The sequence below is a fragment of the Meleagris gallopavo genome, chromosome 2, assembly GCF_905368555.1.
Source record: "Meleagris gallopavo chromosome 2, MGAL_WU_HG_1.1, whole genome shotgun sequence".
Lineage (NCBI taxonomy): Eukaryota > Metazoa > Chordata > Aves > Galliformes > Phasianidae > Meleagris > Meleagris gallopavo.
In genome coordinates, this window is record NC_139405.1 from 48,427,419 (window position 1) to 48,447,241 (window position 19,823).

At 36.2% G+C, this 19,823-nt stretch overlaps 1 protein-coding gene across 10 annotated transcripts in view; it reads right to left on the minus strand.

The window, feature by feature from the left end:
* SYNE1 (spectrin repeat containing nuclear envelope protein 1) overlaps positions 1–19,823 on the minus strand; it is a 295,330-nt gene that overhangs the window by 31,721 nt on the left and 243,786 nt on the right. For 8 of the 10 annotated variants that reach the window (XM_085217048.1, XM_085217047.1, XM_085217052.1 and 5 more), the window contains 7 exons: positions 18,153–18,311; positions 17,490–17,656; positions 10,802–10,964; positions 6,815–7,002; positions 4,083–4,233; positions 935–1,117; positions 348–485 (listed from right to left, as the gene is read on the minus strand). In XM_085217048.1, coding sequence (XP_085073174.1) covers positions 348–485; positions 935–1,117; positions 4,083–4,233; positions 6,815–7,002; positions 10,802–10,964; positions 17,490–17,656; positions 18,153–18,311 — 1,149 coding nt within the window. Of the gene's footprint in view, positions 1–347; positions 486–934; positions 1,118–4,082; positions 4,234–6,814; positions 7,003–8,067; positions 9,070–10,801; positions 10,965–14,237; positions 14,425–17,489; positions 17,657–18,152; positions 18,312–19,823 lie in introns of those variants that run through there. The other 2 variants (XM_031552458.2, XM_085217050.1) reach the window with 2 other exon arrangements.

A 19,823-nucleotide genomic window follows, 5' to 3' on the forward strand; every position in this document is an offset into this window, starting at 1 on the left:
TTTTACACCAAATAATGCATGTTTTGCATTGAAATGTAGTAATTATTAGGTGTCAGCAATAGTGGACACCTGCCATTACTTTTATTGACAATTCCTCCTTTAATTAGAGAACTATCACCCTTGTTTTTCTGATAATTTTTCACTGCTGAAAGATCTTTTACTCTGTCAGAAAAGTCTGCATTGAAACCTGACATAAACCAGAACTTATGAAGATGAAGTCAACCTGCAAGAATCAAGCTGTATCACACTGCTCTTTGGCATAATGTTTATTAATTTTTTTTCCCTCTATGAATATTTATATTTATTTTCTCTTCCCTCCTTCTCTTTCCATTCCATTATTTTTTTACCTTAAGTTGCTTTATCTTTGCTTGGACATCACACTCTGAGAAATGCTCTATGTTGGTCAACTGCAGATCCATCTCTGTTAGCCACACCAGGATGCTATCACGTGCTGTCTCAAACTCCTCACGCTGGCCAATAAAATGCTGGGGATGAGGAGTGGGAAATGGAGTGGTGTGAAATGACTAAAAGGACTCCAAAAAACAGCAATAAGCTGTTTAACAACAAATAATAATAGCAACAAAAAATGACAATAGTAGTTCTCCAGAGAAACAATTTTCATGCCCTTCAAACTTAACCCAAAATCCATACACCTTTTTCCAACATGATTTCTAGGGTTTCCACTTCAGTAATACCACCTTCATCTGCAATTAGCAGATATATGAAAGTTGAATACTAAGAAGGAGGTGGTATTCAAGGGCATCAAGCATTTGCCTATAGACTACAGTCCTCTTTGAAGTAATCAAAGAATAAGTTCCCTTTTTCCGAAGGCAGAAATCCTCTCAAAAACTCTGCAAATGCATTAATCTGGAAGCTTTTGGAACACCCTTGATTCATAAGGACCGTAGTGAAAGCTTAAAAATAGAAAAAATACTTTTAGCCTGCGCAGGATGGAGGTAACTCGCTTTTGTAAATTGTCCCATCTCTGGTTCCCCTCATGGACCATCTGCTTGAGGCTGCAGTCGGAATCAGTGCGGTTCTCCCGGGCCAGTCGGCGATACTGTTTGTTAATCAGTTCCAGCTGAGTCAGACTTTCATGCACCTGTCTCTGGAAGGCCTAAAGAATAATGCATAAGACCCCATCAGCTTCATGTTTTGAATAGATACCACAAAGCGTGTTAGAGAAAACACCATGCGATGAGTTGACTGAATTAATCTCTTCAAAAATTATTAATCACGTTTCAAAAAAATGTCCTCTACCACTGTCACAAAGAGAAAATCAAGCAAAGGAAAACTTATAAACTACTTCATCATATTTCTCTTGAACACGTGTGAACAATTTTTTGCTTCCACTGTTGTATCACAAACTTGCTCTCCAGTATTGTTTAAAATGCAAATAAACAGTCTTTCCCCAAACTGGACACTACCCTTACTAAGGACTAGATAAGTGTAATGGATAACACACTTCTGTAGAGAAAATTTCATTAAAAACAGCTAACACAGGATTTTATCCTCAATGATACATAATCTCCATATTGTACTCAAGCTTAAAAGAAGCACATTTTTATGAAAAGACAAGAGAGAGATTGAGAAGTAGGTTTGAAAAAAGAAAAAATGTCAAATCCCATACCGTCTTCTCAATGTAACTATTCCCTTTGTTTAAGTAACTATTAAATTGAGTAGAGGACAACCAACAAGAATCAAATGGGTTTATAAATGCAATGAAGTGCTCAGCAAAAGTGAATTCACTTAAAACTGTACAAGGAGAACAAGGGAGATCATTTTCATAGCAGAGGCATAAATATGACTGTATTTACTAGGACCATGCAATCCACAAGCACGCAGTTGTTGCTTCACCTGTTACCAAGACATGTCCAGCAAAAAGAACAACAGTGCATTTGTTTGCTGTGCTTACACAGTTCAGATACACAAGAATTCATGTGTTGCCTTCCATCCTATAGCCTCTTTTCATTTCTCAGGAAAACAACTGCGGGGGAACCAGTTTGACTTTGTATTGTTATTTAAGTGACAGTCAGCTCTGATCTCTGCTCAGGAATTGAAAGGTTCTTACATGGTTCGCTGTTTTTTTGTGTGTGTTTTTTGTTGTTATTGTTTGTTTGTTTTTGTTTTTAATTCAACTGATTCAACTGAGCATACAGTGGGAAAAATAAAGTTAGAAAAATATTGTCAGCTAAAGCAGAAAATTGGTTCAGTTATTATTTATCGGTTGCTGAGTTTACAGTAAATTTGCTGAATTCCACTAAATTTTGAACACTGAGTTGTTGCCTCTTCCATTCTTCCATTTTGGTAGTGGAAGAAAACAAATAATGAAGAAGAGGAGGAAAAAGAAGAAAGAACCCAAATGTAGTGAAAACAAGTTTCTAGAAACTTCTAGAAAGGCAGCTAAACTTCACTTTGCAGCTAGTTCCCATTCCCATTGACACTTTGTAGACAGTAAAAATTCCACAAGTCTACAGCAGACAGAAGGTCACCATAGAAACTGAGAGTCAGCGAAGCAGACTTTGGATAATATCAGGTCAGCTGTGAAAATCAAAGACAGCCAAGATATTTTTGATACTATTTCTCATAGGATGGCTTGCTAAACAGGACACTTAAATCCTGATCATTAAGTAAAATGACAATGGGAAGAAAGTCTGAGACAGAGTACTCATGTCCAGACCTCACCTTAATCAAGAAGGCTGTTTAACAAGTGAACCTGGCATTTGGAAATGCAAATGTCAAAAATAAAACCTGAATCAGTGCTTCACAATTTGTTTCTGAATTAAATGTTAAATTAAATAGAATTAACTGGTGTTAGACACTGTTTAAAATCTGCATTTCTTCCTCAGAGGAAATACTTTATAGCATCTGGCTTTTTACAGTATTGCCTAAACAATTTGTTTTCCTTCTTCAAAAACAGTTTTCTCTCCCATCTTGATATTCTTGAAATTCTAAAACTGAGCAGAAGATCATCTGGCTGGATCACCTCTAGAAAATCTGTGAGAGCTGGGGTTGTTCAGCCTAGAGAAGAGAAAGCAGCAGAGAGACTTATAGCAGCCTTCCAGTACCTAAAGGTAGAGCCTACAGAAAAGCTGAAGATGAATTCCTTATCAGGAAGTGTAGTGATATGACACGAGTAATGGCTTTAAGCTAAAATAGGGGAGATTTAGGTTAAGCATGAGGAAGAATTTCTTTACTCAAAGGCAGTGAAGCACTGGAACAGATTGTCCAGAGAAACTATGGATGCCCCATCCCTAGAGGCATTCAAGGTCAGGTTGGATGGGGCCTTGGGCAGCCTGATCGGGTGGGTGGCAACCTTGCCCATGGTGGGGGGTTGGGACTGGATTATCTTTAAAGTCCCTTTCAGCCCAAGCTATTCTGATTCTATTATTCTGTGATTTTCACCTACAATTAGCAGCATGACCTATGTATGCTTTATACATATGCCTGCAGCCCATTGTAAACATGAGACAAGGCACCACATTGTAGGAGAAATGACAGAGTTATTTAACCAGCTGTTAAGCACTAACTAAAGTGACAGCTTGTCAACATTTAAGTATACATTTAACTTCTAAATCAAGAGGGACATCATGTGGACCTAAAACAATACTTGCATGCACATACATTTCAAGGATAAGGATCTCACATGGGGACACCTTACTCTGTATCAAACAAGGAAAGATGACCGAGCGCTGAAGTCAGAGTGTTACAGAAAGAAGTGAAGGGATACAAATCAAAGCAAAAGCTAGGACATAGACATAGATTTGAAGATGTACTTACTGAAGGGAGATTAATGAATGCTATGGAGTACTTACTGACTGAGTATCAAAGAACTACAGAAGAAAAAAGATGCCAAGAGATCTAACTGTGGTGAAAAAACAGCAAGTAAGGCTGGATTGTCTTATTAACATTTTCTGTTTCCACCTTCAACTAGAAACCTGCCAGTGAGGGCAGTTGCAAAACCATAAACTCCATTATATTAATACAGTGTCTGCAGAGTGACTTGTGTATGAGAAGGAAGAGCACCAGCTGGCTGCTGTAATGTGATCAGCAGATATTGAATTTCAAGTGTTAAAAATCACCTCAAATTTCTTCAGTTCTTCCTTAGCAACTGTGTAAAGCACACCAGAGGAGCTTGGGAAAGCAGCTGTCCTCTCAGAGTTTTTTAGCCAGTCTTCAAATCTAGAGTAGTCATCCAAAAACTTTTGCCATAACCGCCACGTCTCTTCAATTCTGCAATAGATAATGGAAACTAAGCGAATGCTCAGACTGAAGGCCAGATGACCTACAGCACTTTAAATAATCATCAACAACAGCAAACGATTACTGCATCAGACAATAACTGGCTCTTAATCTAACTAAGACAGCAGGGTTGATAAACAGGCAACAGGGAAGATCAGCTCATTCCAGACGGAGCTGGAATAAGACGATGGCGTTTTTTTTTTAATGCATCTAATTTTGGTAACAGTATAAAAAAGAACATTATAAGCATGCAATAGGAGTTGGAAAAAATAATAGCACATACTAAATAACTTCAGAAATAAAGACTAGCGTAGGTACCTAAGCCAATCTTTCAGAGATTAGAAATTCAACACTACTTTCAACTGCAGATTTTTTTTTTTTAATCGAATACTGGAGATGTTGCAGCACACATTTTAAATTTCTTGGTCATTATTCCTCACTGCAAAGGGATATGACCTTGCTTGGCTTTTTTGGCATTCACCAACAAGTGGTAAAATATTATCTCCCAATTTATATTGTACCTGTTTTGTTTTTTTTTTTCCAATCAAAAAAGGTAAAATTTATACAAACTTTTCAAATAAACTACATAGGATGCTTTCAAAGTAATGTCTTCTATTCATTTCCATGTAAACTATAACAGATACAAAGAGCACCATAACACACCTTGGTAGAGCAAATTTTCAGCTACAAAACACTACTTTTCAACACAGTCACCACCATTCACTATGCATTTTTGCCAGTGATGAACAAGAGCCTGCATGCCATGCTTGTGGAAAGCTGCATGGCTGTCCAGAACATAGCTTGTCTTTCACGACACAGTTGCCATTGCTGAAACACACTGTTCACCACCTCACTGTGCTCATATCCACTGTTTGGTCTCCAAAAAATCTTCAGCAAGTGTTAATGAATGTCAATGGGTGCAATTTTTTCGCATGAAGAAATTCAATTATACACCATGGCTTTACACACACTTCCATGTCAGATGTTGTTTTGTTTGACTGCCCCTATGCTGCCATATGTTGTACAGCAACAAAATGTAATGGAATATTGTTGGGAAGGCTCCATCTCTACTGCCAAACCACCAACATCAGCCTCTGACATTGTGGGCCAATATGATAAAAATAGGAGGCATTACTTTTGGAGTAGCCGTCATGTTTGACTTCAGTTGAGTATGTGAAATAATGGTTGGCTCTTTACTCTGTGTCCAAATTGGCTTAATGACTGTGAAATCCCAAGAACTTCAAAATAAGATCTTTTTTGAGTAGAGGTTCTATTACAGCAGAACTTTGTCTGCTCTTGCAGATATATGGTTTTCCCATATCTTACATATGTAGGAGAGAGACAGGAATCTGATCCACGCAATACTCCAAGGCAAAATTCAAACTTTAATGATTATATGTTGTTGAACTTGAATTTTGACATTGGATTTTATTTTTCTTTCAAATCAAAAACTGCTTCTATAAGAAGTAAAGTTCTAAATAATTATAGCTCAGTTAATTTACTATTACAAATCTATTAACAGCACAAATTAAAATGGAAACAATATAAAATTACTTAAAGATAGCAATCTCCAGATGTGAAGCAGGACAACAAAAACAACAAACTCTTTGCTTAAAATAAGTCAATAAATAATAGGTCCCTAAGTACATTAAGAGCACCCCACAATAGAAAGTTCAATTCAGCATTTTGAAAATCCATAAAACTTACCTAGATTAATAACTTAAAAACATACAGAAAATATCATCATAAATATAGTTCAAATAGCTACATGAACATGCATTATTAATGATCAGCTCAGAGCCCCATCAGCTCAAAGTAGTCTACATATTTCTGGCTATCAAATTCATCCATGCTATCCTAGATGGGAATAGAAAACTATTGACCTCTGTTTTTCTACTGTGTTGTCATATTTCCATCCAGCATTTCCATACAAATGTCTGGAATCCATGGGCATGCAGTGTACAGATGGTCTAAGCATGTGGGTCATGAATGTAAATAAGACCAAACCCAAGGTACACAGATATTACTAGCTCTGCTTGTTCAACTAAGGTAGTCAGATTAAGAAATTTCAGATGAGTGTTAATTCCTAAAATTCTTCCAAATCAAAATTTTCTTATGTAAGAAACTGCTGAGGAACATTAAGTATATGAAAACCCTAATTAGATAATTAGTTTTATCATCAGTCTAAGAAGTTGTAGGATACACGTACGTATTACAATTCTGTCTCTTTGCTCATGCTTTCTAAACCTTTTGAAATCATTGCTACATCTAAATTTCCTCTAAGTTCTTTTTCATTACTACTATGAAATAAGTGAAATCAGACACTATTCCATCAAAGGCCTCATGTGAGCAAAATTTGGTAATATACTGTACTTTGTATAATGGCACAAAATAATGCAACTTTTTTTTTTTCTCCCACAGCCCAATAACTATTTATTTCCATTCAGTGTATGTTCTTTTTTCTGATTTGTAGATATTTATTTTTTTTTTTTCAGTAATACAAACCTATCACCTACATCCCACCCTGTATTTGTGCATGTGGAAAGAAATACTGTCAGCATTGTAGACTTACTTAAGTCGCCTTTCCATTGACATTGCACAAATGTTCCTCCACCTTCTGTCCAGATTGCGTGTAGCCTGCTGGATAGAGTCACACTCTGTTTCTGTGGCACAGGCATCACAGTCGTGAAGAAGCACTTCACACAAATTGAGAACAGATGCCACTCCAGTGCTGTGTTTCTCTATGTCTCTCTGAAGTTCCTGTTGATGAAGAAATTAATTCTTAAGAGAAATCACAAATCATGTAAACATAGATGCGTTTCTGCTCTACTTTTTCAAAACAAACTTAATACAATTGCAAACAAAAAAAAAAGCAACCAACAAATAGAAACAGATACTGTGCTTGTGACAGCACAAGTGATGATGCAATGTTATCAATGAAGCTTAAGAGAATCTAGCAGCATGAACAGCTCCCTGAGAGCCTACGAATATCAGACCATCAGCTGGGACAAACTGCATGCTCAGCTGAACATCTTTCACATACATTTAATCAACATTACCAATAAATGGTGCGATTATTCCCAGCCCTTCACTGTTATCACAGAGAATGTAAAGCAGAAGTTAGTAAGAGAAGTGTGGCAAAAAAACCACAAACCTGTTCATATCTACAGCCAGGGTTTGATGGAGGTATCCTTTGTAAGCCTACTCACAAAGGTGAGCTAGCTCCACAGTGGCACATCTGACACTGTGACTAGCAATAGCACACATCAAACAGTGCATACTTAGTAAGAAATATTTTCCTTCAGATTTCAAAATTCACAGCATTTTAAATGAAAGCATAGAAGAAGATTTAGGACAGAAAGAAAATGCATTTTCATTGTCTCAGCACAAATTAAATGTGATCTGTATTATTTCTTATGCTGTTTCCTTGGTTGTGACTGTGGTACACTAGTAACAATGCTTCTTCCTGAAGGATCTTTTCTACTACTGTCTTGAGCTACTGGTTCAAGTTGAGACGAGCTATGAAAGTAATTGACTATTTCTCTTGGATAAGCACAAGGAAAAGAAACCCTCCTTAGCTTCTGTCTAAATTTGCAATGAACTATCAGAATATCAGATGGAAAAATTAGGACCAAGGTCAAGGTAACATAACCCAAATAGTAACCAAGAAGTACTGATGTGTTTACATCAAAAAGTGAAGATTGCATCTACAATATTAGATTTACTTTCGGTTCAGATGAAGAAAATTACCTTAGCTAGGGTAATTAAAGATCGGAAACTTTCTTTAGGGGAACAAGAACTTGGTAGTCTGAGGCTAAGTAGAGATAAAGTACTCTTTATAACTTTACTAGTAAAGAAAAGCAGAAACACAAAAATTAATTTAGCATCAACATATTTTGCCTACATAACTCAAGCTCTAACTAGACAAATGTTGCTAACAACAAGAAATATGAAGTTCTGAAATAGTCTTCCAGCAGGAAATGAGGTCTGAATGTGGTATATAAAAATTCCATCAAATTTTAAATGGAGCAATGTTATCTTATATCAGTCATCTGATTTGGTTGTTTGTGATGATGAATAACTTACTGTAACTTAAATTAATAACCTAATTCCATCTTGTCATCTGTGAAACAAAAGGATGTTTTATGAGCATTGACACAAGACCATAAAATGGAAAATCATAGTATTTTCTCCTTCAGTTGTGGTCCAGCAAATGGTCTTCCATCACACTGTACTTATTCTTTTTCTCCCTATCCTTCAAAGTTATATTAGAGTGGATGCTATAAATACCTTCGATACAATACAAAACACATACATCAGACAGCTATGAAATTTGAGATTAAGCAAATTCAGGTAATACAATCTCCTCTTCACTGTTTTGGAGTAGAGCAGTAGATAGAATTGCCACATTGGTGGTCCTGAGGATTCCTAAGAATTAAATTTTTATTCACATTCGGAACTTTTTTTTTTTTAACAAGTGATAGCTATTTTTTTTCTCCAAGATTCAGCTTTTTAAATTTTCTATGCTTATTAGAAAACAATTAGCCTTTTGGTTAGTTTACAGAAGGAGCATTACTTCTACACGTCACTGTCACCTAAATACAGGTTGGGTTTTTTAATCATCACAAAAGCAAACACAATTTTTCAATTTCAAGTGGTAGCAGGCTGAGATAGTAAACAAGTAACTTTTGAAATACAGCTGTCAATCCTTGGAAAATGCTGCAGTGAGGTTACACTACCTTCCCCAGGATATCCAGTTTGAATTGCCTCTTAATTTCACTACAGAGACCAGCAACCTCCAAAGCTCATTCTTGGCTGAAGATGATGCTGGGAAGTAGACAATGAAGTTACAGAGGTGGAATTTGTCCCTTCTCTTTCACAGCATAATATTTTTAACGCAATGTTGTACATGAGCAATTGGTAGCAGTATGAGCAGGAAAGATAATGGCCTCAGTGGAAGATTAAGTATGGAAAAGAACATTAACAGGGAAGAAAAAAGAGGGATAAAATATTTGAGATTGCCAACGTAATGGCTTTCTAAGATAAAATGAATAGAGATATAGCCTCCTAGTAACAAAAATACTGGTTGCCATACTGGAATGTTTCTTTTGTTTGTTTGCTTTTGTTTTTTTGTTTTTAAATGATGACCACAGTCTGCAGCATTATCAAATCAAATCATCAAGATTCCAAACATGGTATCTTCCCAGTATAAAATTAACCTCTATTTCTCCCCTTTACAGTTCCAGTGAAACCACTCAGACTTCCATAGAAAACTGCTGCATGCTGTCACTCCACAGGTACCTTTTTAAGGAAACAGTAGAAAGCAGAGGTACACCAGTCACCATACCCAGAGTAAGTCCCACAAGGAGTGGGTATAACAAAACTATGGAATGTTTGCACAAAGATGTTAGAAAAAAATCTGAGCATCTAGTTAATTGATAGCAATGTTTAGCCCTGCCCAGCACTTTACCATCTCAGAAACACAATTCATTAGTGATACTTGCGTGTTATAAATTATTAACCCTCTGCAAATTGCATATAGAATATTAATAAGCAGTTCTGCACAGCCATGTAGCAAATCAGTTGGGGATCCATAAAAAAATCTGAGAAGGCTCCTGGGCCTCAACTGTACACTCAGTTTTAAAGATCAAAATTCCACTTAATGTACTTCATAAATAAACTGTCTCCAAAGCATTCTGGCACTCCACTTCCCACACATTTCTTTCTTCTCTCATGAAAGAACTCAGAAAAGCATATAACTCATCTTCAGTGAGGCACCAAAAAGGTATTTCTGCTAAATAAGTACCAACAAAAACACAATAGAACAGTCTTTCCCAGTAAAGTGCTTCTGAATAAAACTACACTGGGCAGCCGAAGCACCCACATATTTTCTTCTACTGCACAGAGCCATAATCTGTGAAGCAGGTATATAAAGTAGCAGTGAATTTGAACAATAAATAGAAATTATAGTTAACGCTCTTAGTAGTAACATCAATTGTAATGCCAAAAAACTAGTTGACGTTTTTTTTTTTTTTGCCTGTTTTAATGTTGACTGTTTTGTTCCAGGACTGCATAAACGCTTTATGTGCTGTAAAACAACTGATTTTAAATTCACTTGTATAGTTCATGCATCTTTGCGTGCAATGTGATTCTCAAAACAAACTGCAAAATAAAACCAAGTTAGAAAGGTTGCTAAAAGAGTCCTTCCCAAGCATGTGCAAAATTTGCAAGGTCTAATAGGTGTCAGTTTTGCTTTTTGTAACAGACAATTCAAACAACCCAAAATGACAAATCCCAAAGGAAAAACAATTGCAATAGCTTGTTCAAGATACATCTCTTGGTGCCTTACCTTTCTTGGGAATGTCAAACAGCTCCAGGTAGATTCGATGTCAAAGCCAGCAGAAGGCTCTATAAGTGACACAGTAAGCACCACTTGCCTTGATATTTGAACTTTTTTTTTTAACCTTCTGCCCTCTTGGCATTGATTTGGGTAAAAGCAGACCAGAGACACACTATTTCAATTCTCCCCATACCACTGTTCACTTGATAAGCATTTTACCTGCTGTTCATTTAGCTTCCTTTGTATCTCCTCAGAGTCACAAGTTTCATAGACAATTGGTTTGGACAGCTCTGATTCAATGTGAGCAAGCCACGATCTCAGGCTACTCATGTTCTTATCCAGCTGCTGCACTGCAATTAGCGTTTCTTTCAACTTCTTTACCCTGTAAAGAGAAAGAAATGGGGCACATGTTGAAGCTACAACCTGAAGGAGAAGTTCTAAATTATGTGTTTCAGGAAGATTTCAAAGAAACAGACGTTGCCATCTAAATTGCTTTAAAGTTTTCCATCATGTACCACAAATAATTTTGAGTAACATTCTCTTCTATGTTTATATAACTTCTCAAGTACTTCAATATCAGAAAGCTTTAAGAGATTCCTTTAGCTGAGAATAGACCAACTAAATTGGACTGAATCAGACTTCTGGGTCCATCATACAAAGAAAATGCCTACTATCTATAATTCAAACAGAGCAATTTACATTTTTTCCAAAACACTAATTTATCAGGTGTTTCTATATTTAATGCAGAAGGTGCAGTTGATCCCTGAGAGACTACTATGGGTGTCCTCTCCCCACTGAAGAGAAATACTGAGATCTCAGTATCGACTTTAAAAATGACAAGACTGTTAAATCTTTTTTTTTTTTCTTTTTAGATCGTACATACAGATAGTCAAATGTTTGGCTCTTTATGACATGCCTAAGAACAGTTCAAATGCACCTTCCATACCAAAGTCTCATTGGCAGGGTTATGAACAGAAGAAAAAAACTCTTGTGAATTTGAAAAAAACATTGGTAATCGAAAAATCTAGCTATGAAGAAACTGAAGACAACTCAATCATGCTGGAAAACTGCCCACTCCCTATCGTCAGGGTATTCCAAAACACAACTATGTCATTAGCCTTGGAGAGATACTAGGAGAGCAACCTGGGGCACTTTTCCCTCTGTATGTGTGTGCTACACATACAGCGTTTTGTGGCTTTGGACCAATTGGACCTTGCTCTTACAACAGAAAAGAAGGTTGGTTATCACCCATCTGAACTCACAGTTTGTCAGTCTAAACATAATAAAATCCAGCCCATTTTCTGCTTATACCTTTAAGGCTGCATGCATGAGTTCTATTGCATGAGTGCTGGACTGGGAAAGGGAACAATGAGTTGCATCATACGTGTGTACAGGAAAAACTACTCCAACATTTCCATACTCAAGCTGTGAAACAGACATGTCCCACTTGCAGTGTTACAGAATTCTAACTTCCTTGCTGGCTTTTATTTAAACCTTGCCTGGCCACATTTGATTGGCTTTGCCAATCAGAAAATACCCTCTTTGTTCCATTCAGACAGAATAGGACTACTTCTCTGTCAGACACAGAAAAAAAAAGGGGGGGAGGGGAAGGGAAACAACAGTAAAAGCACTCAAATAGTGTTATTTTCAGTCATATGACCTCAAGAGACAAAAAGAAAAATAAAATGACATATTGAATATATATTCATGGTAAGGACAACTCCTTCCCTCACCTCACTATCTTTATTATTCATAGTGTTCTTTATTTGTACCAAAATCTAACACAACAGATTCCTTGCCCATGGTACAAATAGAAGCAAATAAAGGAGTGCTTCTTGGAACATCCTGAGCTTCCTTTTTTAGCTTCCTTTTTTTTTTTTTTTTTTTTTTGTCTGAACTCTAGAGTGGCTCCAGCCATCCTGAAAATCTACTCTTATGTCAAGTATATCTAAATTTTCCTTCTGAACATTAGCAGGTAAGACACCTAAGCTCTTCATCTCACTGAACACTGTGCCTGTGCACAAATGATTACATAATGTGTATGCAAGAAAAATGTGGCTCCCTTGTAAAAATATAACAGATCAGAACCCCACTTTCCTGTGTTAATGGCAGAGGGCCTGAGAGACTGAAAACAAAACTAAAAGTTCTGCTTAGAGACAAAGGTAAAATTAGAAACCATATAAGGATGTGGGATGCCTACTTAACTGTAATTTTTGACCTCTGAAGATTTCATTTACAAGATGATGTTTAAACACTTAATTATTCAGATAATCATCTCATGCTTTGTTGCAGCACTATATATGCTACTTCAAGAGATTTGAGTTAACTTCCATGCTTGATAATGAAGACTTCACACTGAAAGCTAAGTGCTGGACCTATGCCATTTCTGTTTTAAAACTAGTTTTAGATATCTATCTATATCATTATTGCTACATAAATATTTAAGACTCTCAGAAAGGAAAATACTGCAGAATTGAACTGTTAGTTTTTATGGTCTAACGAGGAAAACTCATGTGAAAGTTTGAACTGGCTTATAATACATTTCTGTATGTCTAAATAAAAATACCTCAGTTCCTCTACGTAGGTAATTACTTTAAAATGTCTATTTTCCATTAAAAATGAGAGAGAGAACAATTCGGAGCAGAAAGACAGCCCAAAAGCCTCTAATTCAACTGGTCCTAAGCCAGAAAGCCTTAGAATCCACTTAAACCTCAACAGGAACAGCCTTGTAAATCTGTAACAATGCATCATATAGAACTCACAGCTACGTATTAGTCATTTGTCAGACAACTGGTTGCTAATATTAAACTTAAAAAACAATATGAAAAAAACCCACTAAGACCATATCAGTTAAACATGTATAAAGCCAATAGAAAACACAAGTGAAAAAACATTTCTACTCCAGAGACAAGGTTTCAAGAAACACTTTTTCTATAAAACAGTAGGGGTAAAAGTCACCATTAAAAGCAGTTTAAAAAAATCAGTTTTAAAATTATGTTTTTATGTTTTAAAAAGATGTAAAATCCAAAGGACAGTACAAATGTGTACCACGACAGTGATATTAACAATTATAATTGCTCTTCAGATCACAGTTTTCACTTCCAGAGAATTTATAGAACTCTGAACAAACCCAGAAAAAATTGTAGAAAAGAAAATGTGAAGAAGGCAAAAGAGGAGTTGAATAAAAAATCTAAGGAAATGTAGCTTGAGTTCTAGTATTAAAAGCAGTTAAATTGTTTTCATCCATATGCAAAGACAGATCTAATTAAGTGTGTAAAGTTTGAAATCCTGTCTTTACAGCCTCTTCTCCGCCTTTTGCATGTATCCACAATGACACAGATAGCAAGGAAATACAGTTTGCCTCTGTTATATACACTCATTTAAAAACATCAGTAAAACCAGTCAAGTTTCTTTCAGGCAACAAAGAAATTGTAGTAAGTTGTTAATAGTTGTAAGTCTGCATTAGTTATAAAATCCTAATCTGAGGTCCAAAAGCACTAGCTGTAAAATAAGGTTGTTCTCACTGTTAACATTTCAAATTGAGCAGAAAGCAACTAAGGCTATGATTTCCACATATCAACATTCCAGTTTTCCAGCAAACCAAGACTTCAGAAAGAACTGCATCAGTTAAAAGCAAACAAAAATAGCTGCCTGCCTTGTGATATCACAATTACAGTCTGGGAGATCTGAATCCACACTGCCGTCCTCCGCCATCCTCACAGCACGCAAATCCTCTGCCACCACCATGAAATTTTCCAGCATTAAAAAGAACTTCCAGTTCAAAAGCTTGCAAACACTGTGCTTTGTATGGGGGCAGGAAAAGAAACAAACTTCTCTTTGCTACTGAGTACTGTACAGAAAATATTGCATGCCAAACAAATGTTAGCAGACGTTGCTTGATAACATGAGCCTGAATGGTGACAAGTGGTCATGTTTCTAAATAAAACCTGCATTCATCAACATATGCCAGACTTGATCCCCAGGAATGTGGATCATGAGTGCAAGGGGAACGGAGGAAAAAAAATATACAACAAAGCCTTCCTTGCAAAGTCTGAACAGTACCAGCAAATACAGTACTTGCTGGCAGTTAACATCTGTAACACTTACCAAACAAATTCCACTTAAAGGATGAATATTTTTTAAAAAGATAGAAAGATAAGTCTTTAGATAAAGACACAACTGCCTTTCTGTAGCTGTCTTTTGTTCAGTTACAGACCTCCTCATAGTAGAAAGATAAGAAGTGGGTAAGGGAACAGAACGTGAGAAAGACTTTTACAAGGGAATGAAGAAGTTCCATCATAAAGCACAAAATCAACAAGTAAAGATTCAGACTCATATTACCATACTGTACTAATAAAACGCTAAGAAAAATGCTCCAAAGTATGACTGCGATTTTGAAGAAAAAAATGTGCATTTATTAACACTGTCAAGGATCCAGAGTAAGAGAAGGTGTGTTTTATTCTTAACACCAGAAAAACTAATCCACATTTACTAGCTGAATGCAGCCAAAATTCATGTTATGTGATATACTCCCAATTGAAAAGTATCAAAATAGGAACATACTCTGATACATAGCAAAATGCTCAAGAGACTCGACAGTCTTCTAAAAGTACTTTGGAGGATGCAGACGTTTTTGGTCAGTTGGAATTACTTAACTGGCTTTTAATTGATATCAGTCTGAACTACAATTGAACCAGCAAAATCTCCATTACTTAGCATCAATCCTTTCCAAGATTTACTTCCCAACTTTAGCAATGCAACGTTCACACTTTTCATCCTTTCTCACTTCAGTAAGGTCTGGAAATGAAAAAGTTTATATATTTAATTGCATATGATAATAGGCACACTAGATTGAATGGACTAGCATAACCTAGATCTGGTTGAAAGAGTCCTACAACGGTCATTGAGTCCAACTGTTAGTCTACTTCAGGGTAACATCAAGGTTAAAACAGATCATTAAATGCATTACCGACATGCCTCTTAAACACAGAGATACAGGACACCAACCACCCTTCCAGAAAGCTTTTTCCAATGCTTAGCTATCATCTTGGTAACTAAATTTTTCCTAATTTCCATTTTGAACCAACGTTGATGAAGCTCTGAGACACTGCCATGTGTCCTGTCACTAGATACCATGAGAAATGATGGACACCTCCTTTTCCACTTCCCCACTCCAGAAAGATTTACAGGACAATGAGATGATCCCTTAATTTCCTTTCTCACATGTGTGATAAACCCAGTGTCCTCAACTGCTCCTCCAGGGACTCAACTTCCAGCCTTTTAACCAGACGGTTAAGGGCCTTAAATTGGAGAGCCTAGAACTGCACACAGTATTGCAAGTGAGGCTGCACCAATGCTAAATGAACTGGGAGAACCATCAGTTTTGATGAGATGGCTATGCTACGCTTAATGCACATCAGAATATGGCTTTCCTTTCTGGTTGTTAGGGCAAGCTACTGTTCATTCCAAGCCAACTGTTGACCAGCACCTCCAGATGTCCATCTGTAGGGCTGCTCTCCAGCCAGTCATTTCCCAATCTGTACTTTATATCCCACATTAATTAAAAAGGCTAAATTGATGGCTTAGTTATGGAAACAAAAGTAAATAAATATTTCATGTATGTTAGTCCAGTGCTAGGGCTTGACATCCTGCTTCAAGATAACAGAATAAAAAGTTTAAGCAGATAACTCTTACTCCCCTTACCCTAAGAATGACGCCCTTATCTGTCTCTATATGGAGCACTAATCTTTAATACTAGACAATACAGATTTTTAAAATAAACATTTTACAATTTCTGAATGTCATTTTGCTTTTCACTAGAAACTTCCTAAAGGTATGATTTGCACATAACATTTGAAAAATTGTCTGAGTGGGTGTTTCTAAAGACACATAAAAATACAGCAAATATCTGTTATGATCAACAACTGGTGATGTATCACATCCTCTGAAACCAGCAGTCGCCTTGGCAGCAATGCACCACTTCCTGACTTTGACTGTTCTGCAAGAAGTATACAGCTTTCATTACTTTAAAACAAACTGCTATAAAAGGACATGGAACCACCACAATGCTTCAGCTTACACGAAATTTACTGTTTGCATGCTTACAGGTTTCAGAGTAGGAACACAGTAAAATCATATGAAAATGGATTTTAAAAAGAAGATAACGCAACAAGGCAAACCTTTTTGTTGCATGCAAGGCTAAAGCATTATTAATTCATACATACTTAATTGGAGAAGTGCAAAATAGTAGAAAGTATACATACATTTTATGAAATGCACATACAAAACTATGCCAAAATTACTGTCTGTAGCAGAGGGATGTTGTACTGTGACTCAGGGCAAAAAATACTGAAACAAATAAGCCAGTTTTTTTTTTTCACATGTCATCAAGCAGTCCTGTATTTCCCTAAGTTATGAAAATTGCTGTTAAATTTTTTTTTCTAACAGCCTTGATGATAATCTTTAATTTGCTGTGTGTATGTCTATCTTCTCAATCAGTCAGACTTAGTTTTGGAGCTGCTCTTCTGGAAATCCAAATCAAAATAACAAATGCAGTATTCAGATTGTTCTGCCTTTTTTTTTTTTTTTTTTTAATTAATCTAATCTCCTCTAATGTGAGATGGAATTGAAACAAGGCTCACTAAATCTGGCTGCCACCAATCCTGTGTAACTCAGACATAGCAGACAGTGTTTGGAATTATCTCCTTTTTACTTGCAGAAATAACACATGAAGAAATGATACAAAGGCAAACAGGAGAGTAAATTTCACAGAACTGTGTTGATGGCTGAGAACAGACTCATTCATGATTAATAATGGAAAGGCAGATAAGAAAAACATTATAATTACATGATGCCCAGTACATTCATCTGTTTCATGTAGCAATTAGAAACAAAGCAATTGTTTTACCTGGCTGCAATGAGATCCAGTAGATGTTGCCATCTGTCATTGATCTTGCCAAGTTTGTACTCAATCTCTGATGCTTTACTCTCATGGCTGGCTTTAGCAAGTCGCTCTCCCATTTGCTGGAGCTGGATTTTGCTCTCTTGGGCTACAGCAATTTCCTCTTGATAATCCTGAATAGAAAAGTGCAATCAGAAGATAAATACTGAATACATTCTGCTTTACATTACTAAAGGAACTATACAAAAATACCAGTGAATGTTAATGTGTTCTTGTTCTTCTAGTAATAAAGGACAGTCTCTTAAATATTAAAGTATAACGACAAACAACTCTATCAGAAGAATGGAAAAAAAAAAAACAACCCATCTATAAAAGCATCTGGTATAGTTAAACTCCTAACAGGAAATTGTGTGATTGGACATTCAGTAAAGCAATTGGTTGTCTCAGACTTGACACTCACATAATTTTCTGGTATCTTGGATGGTACCACCTGAAGAAAGACAGGAAAAAGCTGCACAGCAAGAGAACAGAAATACGCAGCCTCACTGGAACTTAGAAGCATCCATTTCAGGTAAAACCTTGATTTCAGCTAATTCAGTATACTCTTTGCAGCACAAAAGAAGCAAAAAGTAAAAGAAAATATGTAAGTGTACATGCGCTGCACAATACCTTTCTAAGCTTCTCGATCATTTCTTCTATGACGATGTCACCATTTTGAGAAACTTTACTTTCCATTTGTGTCAGCCACTCACAAAGCTCCTTGTTCTTCTCGCTGAAGACAGCCCACTCATTCAGTTTCTCACTAACTTGCTGTCGACGTAAAGATACCTTAAAATATTCAGAAAAAAAAGTGAATGAACTTAAGAGACAGTTGAAGCACTTTGTGCCTCAGTATGAACTCCTCTGGATTTGCAGATGAACCATAGGTGCTTACTTCCATTACAAAATACTGGATTTGTACCAAAAACTGCATGATTCTTTGAGAGTTTAGAGGTAAGTGTTATTCTCAGGATTCTTGCAATTCTACTGCAAAATGGGAGGCATTCAAATATTAGGCTCAGTATTGTATCTATATATTCTTTCATAGTGTCTTTCAGGTTTCACTAGAAGAGCAAAAAACACTTTTTTTTTTTTTTTTTTTACAATTTTGGCTAACTTACAGGAGCTGTTAAAGCATGCCAATAGTTTCTTTTTAGTCTAAAAGATTATATAAAAAGGAAGGTATAAATGCTTGATCAAAGCAGGAAAAAAAAATACACATAAAGCATGGCTTAAGCTGTGCAATTTGTGCATAAGTGCAAAGATGCACTTTTTTTCTGTAAATATTTTTTGCATAAGTAGCTTTCTACTTGAGTCTCAATACACTCATTCCATAGATAACTATTTCTCCTAAATCTTGATGTTACCTTCAGGGATTCCCAAGCGTGTAGGTAATAAACATAAAACAGTCAAATGCTGTATTTAATAAAGAAGGAAGAAAAGCATTGCAATGTTTAAGATATTGCTATAGCGGTTTTATCATCTCTGACTATGAGTAACAGTCCGTCCTTGACAGATAAGGATGGAAATTGAAATCAAAGTGGTAGCAGAAGGTGAACAGCAAAGTCATCTCTGTAGTTTCAGATAGTCGAACCATTACTTATTTCCTCATTCTACTCTAAGTTGTTTCTGACATTATGTTACCATTTCATCTGAAAAGATGAAGACTGCATCTGCTCTTTCATAAAAAAGTGTGTTCACTGACTACCATGTTAGGTTTAACAGCAGCATACACGATCTCAACATTTCCTTTTTGTGGTTCTAAACTTGATGGCAGATTTCCGGAAATAAGAAATGGTTGAACACTGTTGCACTAGGTTACATCCTGAAGCACTCAAAATGTACAAAAATAAGATAAAACTTCTTTACTCATCTCCTTCCTTTACTCTCTTAATATGTTTAGTGAGTAACCATAGGTTAGATGTTAGTATTAGTGTTGGCTTGTTCAAATGAAACTAATAACAAGTTTCTCACTGTTAACTGAGAAATATTTTTCCTATTTTGGGGATGTTTTTGAAGACTTCATGGAAACTTAATGTAAGGTAACTATTTTCAAGCTAGCCCCAGACATGTGCACAGTAACATCTACTGAACTACAGGAATAACATTGGAATAATCTGAAAAACTGGATGAGGGAGTCAAATCTCTAAGTGAAAAAGGATGCAAAAAATACTCTGCACCTGAAAAATCAAACAACTCTCTTAAGCTCATTTCACAGCCAAGCAAGTCACCCTTGGACTTAAAGAAACACTGACGCTACATCTGAAGAGGTAGAAAACATCAGCAGAACTGGAGGTATGA